General features: G+C 40.5%; 1 protein-coding gene across 29 annotated transcripts in view; it reads left to right on the plus strand.

Annotated features, from left to right (window-relative positions):
• Positions 1-9,605, plus strand: part of add1 (adducin 1 (alpha)) — a 26,047-nt gene extending 16,442 nt beyond the window's left edge. For 2 of the 29 annotated variants that reach the window (XM_032539905.1, XM_032539908.1), the window contains exons 11-18: positions 795-890; positions 1,016-1,108; positions 1,501-1,518; positions 2,677-2,763; positions 3,593-3,749; positions 3,967-4,323; positions 5,191-5,283; positions 8,648-9,605. In XM_032539905.1, the coding sequence (XP_032395796.1) occupies positions 795-890; positions 1,016-1,108; positions 1,501-1,518; positions 2,677-2,763; positions 3,593-3,749; positions 3,967-4,323; positions 5,191-5,283; positions 8,648-8,922 (1,176 nt within the window). In that variant the 3' untranslated portion in view covers positions 8,923-9,605. Of the gene's footprint in view, positions 1-794; positions 891-1,015; positions 1,109-1,500; positions 1,519-2,676; positions 2,764-3,592; positions 3,750-3,916; positions 4,324-5,190; positions 5,284-6,268; positions 6,307-6,936; positions 6,953-8,124; positions 8,179-8,647 lie in introns of those variants that run through there. The other 27 variants (XM_032539933.1, XM_032539935.1, XM_032539906.1 and 24 more) reach the window with 21 other exon arrangements.
• The last annotated feature ends 47 nt before the right edge of the window (positions 9,606-9,652 follow it).

Here is a 9,652-nt window from a genome sequence, read left to right on the forward strand (position 1 = left end):
TTTTTTTCTCTCTCTCTCATTCTGTGATGTTTTCAGTTGATCTTCAGCGTGCTTTCTTTGTTTTCTTAATCTAATAGCACATCAATGATGATGACAAATGGTTTTCAGTACACTGTTAGGCTTTAGTCGTTGCATTTTTAACTGTCGTCACCGATCACCTCAAAAGTATTAATCCAAAAACAGCGTCTAACCATGGGGAGGATTTTCAAAGCGGCATTTCCTCTCTGTGTTAAAACAAAATCATGAACCACAACTCCTCATCTTATTACTTCAAGCTGCCTCTTGCAGATTCATCTGCAAGTTTCTTGTGATTTAGCATTGACCTTTTCTGGATGAATGGGAACAAAATGTAAAAAATTCCAGAATACTTGATAAAGTCGTTCATTTTTTAGGTCATTAAAGCTTAATGCAACAGTACAGCAACAGCAAAAAATCACACCTGTCATGTGTCAGGAGAGCTGCTCCTGTCGTCTGTGCTTAAGCCCCACGGCACCACGTTACTGGGAAAATTCAGTCTAATATGGGTTGATAAGTGAGCATCAGAGAGGTAATGTTGTCAAACAACCCTTTTACTAAATTCATAAATTAATAGTATAAATTAATCTCATCATCATTGGTTCACTTTTTTACATTGAAACCCTTTTACAGCCATCCAACTTTGTCCATTTCAGTTCGGCATGTTTCATGTGTTGTGAAGCCTGCATAGTATTTTGTAAATCTATTTTTGTTCCTCTCATTCAGTGTATCTGGTTTTAGTATGGAAAAAACAAAAACAATTTATGTGGTGTTTACAGTGGACAAAGGAAGACGGACTCCGCCAGTCTGCCGCAGCCAATCAGTTCATCCCAATGAACACCAACCCAAAGGAAGTCCTGGAAATGAGGAATAAGGTATTGTGTTTGTCTCCTTTTTACTGTCTTTTTACTTTTAGTGAAACAAAGAACATCTGAGACTCCTGAGGCACATGGATGCACGATAAGTTTGTCATTCTTTTTATGACTTTAAATGTTTGTAGATCCGGGAGCAGAACCTGCAGGACATAACAACAGCAGGGCCCCAGTCTCAGGTTCTGTGTGCCAGCACCATAGTGGAACGCTCCTTCACCCAGGTCAGTCTGTGAACTCGTCACATACAAACCTCGCTGCTGCCGCAATCCTGACCTGGAGATGAATATGTGTCTCATACTGATAATACACTTGAGAGTTTGTGCAGTTTTGTTGGTCACTTTTATGCAGTTTAAATAATAATCCTAATATATTCTGTCCAGGTCTGGAATCCCCCCCCCCCCCCCCCCCCCCCCCCCCCCTCTCCCTCCAAACCAAAATGCTAAACTTTGTGAATAGTGTGGGTGAAGTTGTCCTTAGCTTTTAATTAAAAAAAACAGTGACTCAGTTTCTGAAGGCGTAACTTAACCACTAATAACAGAGAGTAACACACGTCTTCCATGTTTTGACCCAGAGAAAAGGGTGACTTTGTAACTGTCACATTATTCTTTGACAGAGATTGTCAATCTGGCAGGTGAGTTTAATTTGGGAGCGGTAACATCACTCTGCTCTCCAAAACTCCCAGCTCAGTTTGTGGCCATATTCATACATTGTTTTTGTTTTCTCTCCTCCATTTTCTTTTTATATTTCATTCTTTTACTTTTCTTTCTGGTAGTACAGAGTTGAGACTGTCATCTGTCTCAGCACTTTAAGATTGGTCATTTTGAACTCTTGCATTGTTTAACTAGATTCCCACTGCAGTCCGATATACTTTTGTGCATGCACTCTTTATCCAATTTGATATGTGGAAATGGATAGTGGCTTAAAATTTGACTCAACAAATTCAGTTTGCATGGTTTGCTGGGCAGCTCAATTCTTCCACTTCCTGGACATTTAACTCAAACACCATGCAGGACAAAATCATTTTTCAAGTGCGTTAACCAAGCTACCTAAAATTTATCCCACATGTCCGTAGTAAGACCAAAGAAGGCCTTGGTGTGCTGTTCTTTAGTTAGATTGGGTTTGTATTGACTGCTTACTGTCTAAGGCCCTCCCTGTGTGGATCATATTGTCTTTACAATGCATGATCTCGGCTATTTGTTCCATAACTGCTCTGCTTTTCACAGCCCCACATCACTTTCCAGAACCATCTTGCTTTGCATTTCCAATGCTTGTGAATGTCTGTATGGTATATGTGTGTGCAGAGGTGGAAAGTAACAAATGGAAACCAATTAAAAATTAACCCTCTTCTTTTTAATGAAAAACAAATGCAACTATTTTTTTTAAAAAGGCAGATTTACAGATATGCCTTTTAGTGTGTTTTCTTTTTTAAATATAACCAGGAGGACATATTCACTTTAAGCCTCTTTTTTTGAAAGATAATCTCTCCAAATTTTACATTTGGGAGACTTATAAGTGTGTGTTCTTATTGAAATGGCCATGGTCAGGTTGATTTAAATTGGATCACATTTACCCACAGTAGCAGCCTCACATGTGCTTGAGGATTACTTTATTATTAGGATGTTTACTTGAGCGAGATACCAAAGTACTCTTTCCACCTTTTTGTGTGGGAGGTGGAATGTTTCTGAATGTCTGCACACATTCATGCCTGCCTGACAGACTGCCGATTTGAATGTGCTGGTGTTTAAGAGTTGGGTTGTGCTCCCTCCCCTCACTGGGTTTACTATTGCAGGACGCCCCTCTGTCTGACTGTACAGACACTATTGATGGCCTCGATGTGTCCGAGGGTTCCTATAGTCCTGCTAAATCAATTAGAAAGGTACTTACTGCTCAAGTCACAAATATTCACCTGTACTTCACATCATCCTCCAGTCATTCATCTGAGCCTGCAGATAGACGTTTGATATCTGGGCTTGTATAGATGAAGTGAGTACTAGTGCTAGAATGAGGTAATTTTCTCTCTTATGCTTGTATGGTGACCTAGTCTTTCCTACATGTTTATGAACTCTACAGCCTGAGGTATAGTTAAAGATGACGTTTGTTTTTTGTGGCATTTAGGATTATTAAAAGATTGTTCTCTTTGCTGTCATGAGTTGGTCTGCAGGATAGATTTTCACCCTTGTTTCTAAATGTATTGTTGAAGTGGGCAATAACGAGGGCAGATATTATTATATCCAGTGATGGTGGTGTTTTCAGGTAGGCATAAAAAAAAGTCCTCAAATGAAACTAACATTTTTGGTTTAAAGAACACAACTATTGTAAGTTTGCTGCAGCTATGTCATTTCTGCTTTACCTTGACTATTTCTTGTGTGCCTGGTGATGTAGTATTGGCTTGAACCTTTTCTCAAATCTGTTCGTGCTTGGCTTTTATGCGTCAGTGTTGCTGTATAAAATGAAACCGGGAAAAAGTTAGCTTATTCCTTATATAATAAAAAGTAGCCTGTTATTTTACATCATAATGTGTTGATTTTGAAATGGTGAAACGTCATCTATGGCTGATACTTCGGCTCACGTTGCATCATAGTTATGTTTGTAAACGTCCTCTGATCTGATAATCCAGTTCAATTAGAATTTCTGCACCCTACAGCTAGTTTAGTTTTTTGCAGTGACCTTTACTTCTTTCTACCTTCCTTCTGTGTGTCCTGAAGGGGGAGCTAGTGACCGCATCCAAAGCCATCATCGAGAAGGAGTACCAACCCAAGGTTATCGTCAGCAAGCAGGGTCCCAACCCCTTCACAAAACTCACCGACCAGGAGCTGGAGGAGTACCGCAAGGAGGTGGAGCTGAAACAGAAAGGGCCTGAAGGTAAAGCTGATAAGTGGAGATGATGAAAGGGGATCTAAGTATAAAGTGAAGAGAAAAAAAATACTTTACACACCCTGCCATTGTGTTATATATTATATTAAATTAAACATGCTCATGATAGGTTTTTAAAGGATTTATGCAACAAAAGAATATTTACCTTCCTGCAGAATCACTTTGTCTCTCCATATACACACACACACACACACACTTGACACAGTGCAGGGAAGAGACGATAGTAGGGAGGGATCAGCCTCCTATCCTGAGCCTGAAACGCTACCGAGGGGTCGGGCCTCCGTCCCCACACCTCTGCAGTCTTCCACTGAGTCACCCAGCTTAGAGATAGCCCCACCTCCAACTGCCACACCGGCCTCTGAGCGGGGCTCTTCCTCCATTGTTCTTTCCAGTGGGGCTGAGCCACCTCAGGGAGGCACAGACTCTGCAGACGACGTTTTTTCGACAGCAGAGTTTTTTTCAGCTCCAGATTCCCCACACAAGGAGTTCCACTGTGCCGTGGTGCGAGCCCTCAGCAAGGAGCCATTGGTGCTAGCGGCAGCTAAGGCAGAGCAGGCTCCAGGTACAACAGATGACGCGGCGGCGTGCCTAAAATCCAGCCTTACGCTTCCCTCCTTCCCTGCTCAGCCCTGGCCTGTCTCACACACTGCTGCACTGGGAGTGTGGAAATCCCTGCCTGCTGTGTCCTCTCCTTTTTCTGGGGGTTTGGAGTCTGCTGCCATTGTTTTTACTAAGCATCCTCCCTACCCACAGTTCAATCTTCGAAGCCTTTGCTCTCCCTCTCCCCCAAATCCCTTCTCTCTGATGTCTCAGAGGCATCAGAGTTCTGGCAGATCAGTTTTCTGCAGTTTGATTGGACGAGAAGCTGAGTAGAGAGGATGTGAGGAGCTAAAATAAAGAAAATCTTTTAAACATTTAAGACCATCACCCTTACTTTGAGGGCGCCTCTTCGCAAGTCTAAAAGTGCTTTTGCATTGGAGTGTTGTGCTAACCTTTTTGGAGGAAGATGTGTCTGAGCTCAGTCATCCAATCAGAGCATCCCATGAGTGGACATAATGGTGTCCTCCTTCCCTTCCTGCTAACATGTCCTGGATATATCTCTGTTGGTGTCTACTCTCCCTCCTCTGCCTCTGACTGATTTCCAATCAAAATGAACGCTAGTTTTGATTGGTTTAGCTCTTCGGGATAAGTTAAGGTTGATTTTTACTGGTATTGATTAAAAATTGTTTGCAGTGTTGGCCTGATTAAAGTTTCCTCCTTGGTTTGCTTCTTTGTGTTGTCCTCTTTTATTTGTGTTGCGATGTTGTTGGTGTCAACCTTTTTTTTCTTTTTCTTTTTTTTCCCTTAAGATTCTTTTGAAGGTTCAATCAAAATTAAATTGTATTAAAAAGCGCTTCTGACGGTTTCATTTCTGCTGATCTTCATTTAGACCTGGAGCAGCTTGAAGAGCCTGAGGAGGAAGAGCGCAAAAGCCAGAAACCCACCACCACTCCACCCAGCACCCCCATCAGAGCAGAGGAAGGTAGGTTGGCCCGATATACTTGACACTCCTGGTGCGGCCTGGTTCGGCATGGGTTTCTCCGATCCTCTTGCTGGGTTTTGGGGGTTTTCTAGGGTCTACAGAGGAAAAGCAGAGGCTTCTGCCCGTCTACCGTGCTGCCTGCCTTGGGGTCTGTTCGTGTTGTGGTCTTTAATAATACTACTACAGGTGCTGTGCTGTGTGTACTGTAATAACAGGCCAAGAGGTTTTGCTTATTTAATCAGGTTTATTCTATAAGAAATGGGAAATTACAGGCTTTCAGATGTAATGTCAATTAAATAGTTTGAAAAAATATATTATACATACAGTAACATCAGTAGGGTTGGGTCTCCGATACCGGTGCTAAAACAATACTTTTGAAACGGTGCCTGAACTGATACTTTAAACGACAGTCAGCACCTCATTAAATAGAAGAGACAAGATTTGTCACATTTAGCTTTTATTGATGGCCCTGTGCAGATGTCAGTCTATTTTTGTTCTTTTGTTTTTTTTCCTCCCTCTTGGTCTTTATTACTATTGGATTACACCTATGTAAACAGTATCAGCCATGATGATACGAGAACGCTCTCTTATAGTTCTTCATTTATAAAGTAATTGGCACTATTTCAGTAATGCACCAAGTTTTCCCTTTTTAAATGAGCTACAGTTTGCATGAGGTTCCTCCCTCATGATAATGAATAGTTTTGATCGAAGGTGTAATCTAATACCTGAAATGTTATATAACACATGTCTCAATGTACAGTATCTCCTTTGCCCCTTCACTTCCATTCTCCATCTTTTTTGGAGTCTACTAAGAATGGTTCCCAATCCCAACCATTCTTTTTGAGATTTTCTTCTGCTGTTTTTATTTCTCTATTTCACATTTTTTTTAATTTTTTTTTGTTTAACACTGTGCCTGTGGTTTGATCTGCATAGACATTTGTTTCTACTTGTTCTTTTTCTTCTTTGTGGCTGCGATTACAATCAGGAGATGGAAATACAAAAGAGTACCTGTTGCCATAGTAAGTACGTACTGTTCCAACTCCTCACCACCCTCCTAAATCACCCGTCACCGTCCATTCTTGTTTTTTATCATGTATCCCTTTTCTCTCTGCATGGCTTCACTAGTAGAGCTGTTCAGTGGTCTGAACTACCTCTTTTTCTGGGGTTTGAGACCGTTCAGTCGGTTTTAACCCTAAACTCCTCTTAATCTCTTTCTTGGGGTTGATGGGGAGTTATTTCAGAGCTCCTCCCTTTTTTTTGGTTTTGTTTCCAGTTTTCAAAAAAAGAAATTAGGAAAAATGACAACGTCAAGAAATAGTTATCTAAATAAATTTTCCTTACTGTCTTATTTCAGGTGTGATCCTTAGATTTGTAATATCATGCATTAAAGTTTTATTTACCAGATTGCTAGTGACCTGGTCCAAACAAAAGTGGAGGATGTTTCTGAAGTAAATCTCACAGCTCACTTAAACCTTTTTTACGTTGGATAACCTCTCTTTTCCTCCTGCCAATGAGTCACTGTCAAATTAACCAACCTCTCTTGCACATGTGCACATTTTATCAATGTTATATGACACTGTATATTTGTGTTCCATGGGGGGCGGGAAATCAGGTAATGATTTGAAAATGTGATAAATGTTGTTTTTCTTCCAGACGAGTCCTTTACCAGGTACATCAGTACTTTTATTTGGGTGTGGCTTTCCAACCAAACTTGCTGCTGTTGGCATTGCTGAGACTCTCTGTTGGTTTAGCTTGAAAGGATGGTTGAGGTCCGACGCTTTGGCTGTGTGGTGTGGTTTAGACTCCATTTTACCTGTCTGTGTCTTCGACCCCATCTCCGTTTTGCCAGAATAGAGAGATGTAAATTGAAGACTGGTGTGAGGCTGTGGGGACTAGTTGGGTTTTCTCAGGTCTAAACAAAGGGGGTTTTCCTCGCTGTTCTCTGTGGCATGTGAACATTATTAAAACTGAACAAAGCTGTAGTTGTGTTGCACTGGGCTGCACTGCACTGTCAACTTGTATCGGAGCTTCAAGCTGTGGTTTGGATGCCGTTTGGGCCATTAATACTGGAAGAGCCTCTGGATCCAGCACCAGCACTTGTTTCTTGACTATTTTTTTGCTGGGAGTATGTAAGTTGTATATAAGGACGCAGACTTTTCTACTAACTATCTGGTGATGGTGCATGGACACTGATGTTTGCAGATTTTTGCCATTAGCCCTGTGCATTTGATTGTGTCTTCTGATTTTTTTTTAATATCTCAAGTTGACTCAAATGAAAATATTGAATATTTGTCAAACAGTCTTAAATGGGCATTTTGCGCAAGCTAAAAGGCCCCATAGTGTTGCAGGGCTGCTAAGCCCTAGTATTAAACTATATGTTAAGGACAATTTAATAGACCGTTAACATAAGCCTCGTTGGATGCTTACTATAACATAGGTGGACAAACCCAAAGGCTAGATTTATTTAAATATATAAAAAACTAAATCTGAATTAGCAAGTTGATGCATCATTCCAGGACTAATTTCCAGATTACTATACTTCATTGTGATCTGTGAAAACGGACAGACAAACTCTTCTTGCACTCTTTTTAATTAAGAAGAAAGGAAACATTTCTAGTTAGTCATACTTCCAGCAACTGGATTAGATTGCAGTCTGATGATTATTCAAGGCCTAATTTTGACTTATTTCACATGAGAGCTGCGCCTACAGTAATTTAACTTGTTCCCCCTCCCCTGACTTTATGTAACTCCGCTTGTGTGGTTATGTTATTAAAAACTTTGAGAAAGAAAAAAAAAAAAAATCTGTGTTGTAGACATTGATTTTTGCTTGTTTGTACACAGGGTGCAAATGAGCCAGGGAACTGCACTCGTTAAGATTTCCCTCTTTAAATGAAGGTAAATTACAAAAATGCTATGTAGCAGCTTGGGACAGTGAGTCAATGAGAGATATGTTTCTGTTTTGTAATGTAGGAGACAGTGTGTCTTGGTTTGGCTTTTTGATTGGAGGGAAGGTATCAGTTTAGATGTCAGGTGTATTATTTTTATTAGTGGGTTTGTGAATTTAGTGGCAATACTACCTTTTGGAAGTGTTAGACTTTTTTATAATTATATTGCTTAAAGTTGGTATCATCTTGAACTGATTTTATCAATCATCATAGATGAATAAACTAAAGAGCCAAGTTGTGTGGACTTGTGCAGTAACAAGTGAATGCTTATTTTTCAAAGTAGAAATCATGTGGACTTAAGAGCTTATTCAGCGGTCGATATGTAGTAGCCTCAGTGGTGTGTAAGCTCAGCAGCATAGATCCATCAGTTTGTCCTCTGAGATCAATAACTCTCTTCTAACACCCCCCACCTAATTCAGAATCCCTGCCAGAACCAACCTATAAGGATGACAGTGACGCCGCCACCCTGAGACAGACCCTTCCAGATTTAACACCCGATGACCCCTTCGATGCCCCACCACTTCCTGCTGAAGACTGCCCCGCGGCCACTGTAGACACCGCTGAGGTGGAGGAGCCTGCGGAAGCTGGCGACCAGGACGGAGAAGAGTCTCCCAGCAAATCTCCCTCCAAAAAGAAAAAGAAGTTCCGCACTCCTTCCTTCTTAAAGAAAAACAAAAAAAAGACAGAGTCCTAAATTAGAGAATGTTGGATCGGTCCTCAAGGCTGGCCTCTGCCTCTTTTCAGTTTCGCTTCTTGTCTATCAATGCACCCTGCGAGCAAGACACAGTAACACACAGTTACGCTTTTTTTGTTGTTTTGACATTTGTCGCTGGCTTATTAACCTATTTTTCCTTGTTAGTGTTTGCCAATTTTGTATACAGTGTAAAAATGATTGATTGCACAAAGGTTTTTAATTATTAGAGGCTTTTTAGTTGTGAGTGATGCATTCTGTCTAGTCCACTCTATCTGGCCTTTGATGCATGTCTATTACTACAGGCCCACAATTAATTAAGGTTTGAGGGTGAGATTTTAGGGTTTTATCACCCTCATTTATTTTTTAAAGAGTATTACTAAACTGTTGTAACCACTAGAATGTAATGGGATTGTATCAAAAATAAGTGTCTTTCAAAAACAGTGAATGCCGAAAGAGAAGCTTGGACTCACATTTAACTGGTGGTCAATTTGGACAGTGAGAACTACAAATTGCATAGTGCTAATTTTACCCTGTGAAGCTGTGCGCCCATGTAAGAACATGTTGCTAGGCCGGGAAAACAGTTGGGATATTTTCAGGTAATTAATAATGGAAAATGTAGTCATCCAAACTCAATATTACTGTTTCCATAATCCAATATTTCATTAAATCATCCAGAAGCTAAATCCCATTTGGCTGTTGGACTTCTTTTTTTTTTCTTTTTTTTTTTTTT

The sequence above is a fragment of the Etheostoma spectabile genome, chromosome 16, assembly GCF_008692095.1.
Source record: "Etheostoma spectabile isolate EspeVRDwgs_2016 chromosome 16, UIUC_Espe_1.0, whole genome shotgun sequence".
NCBI classification, from domain to species: Eukaryota; Metazoa; Chordata; class Actinopteri; order Perciformes; family Percidae; genus Etheostoma; species Etheostoma spectabile.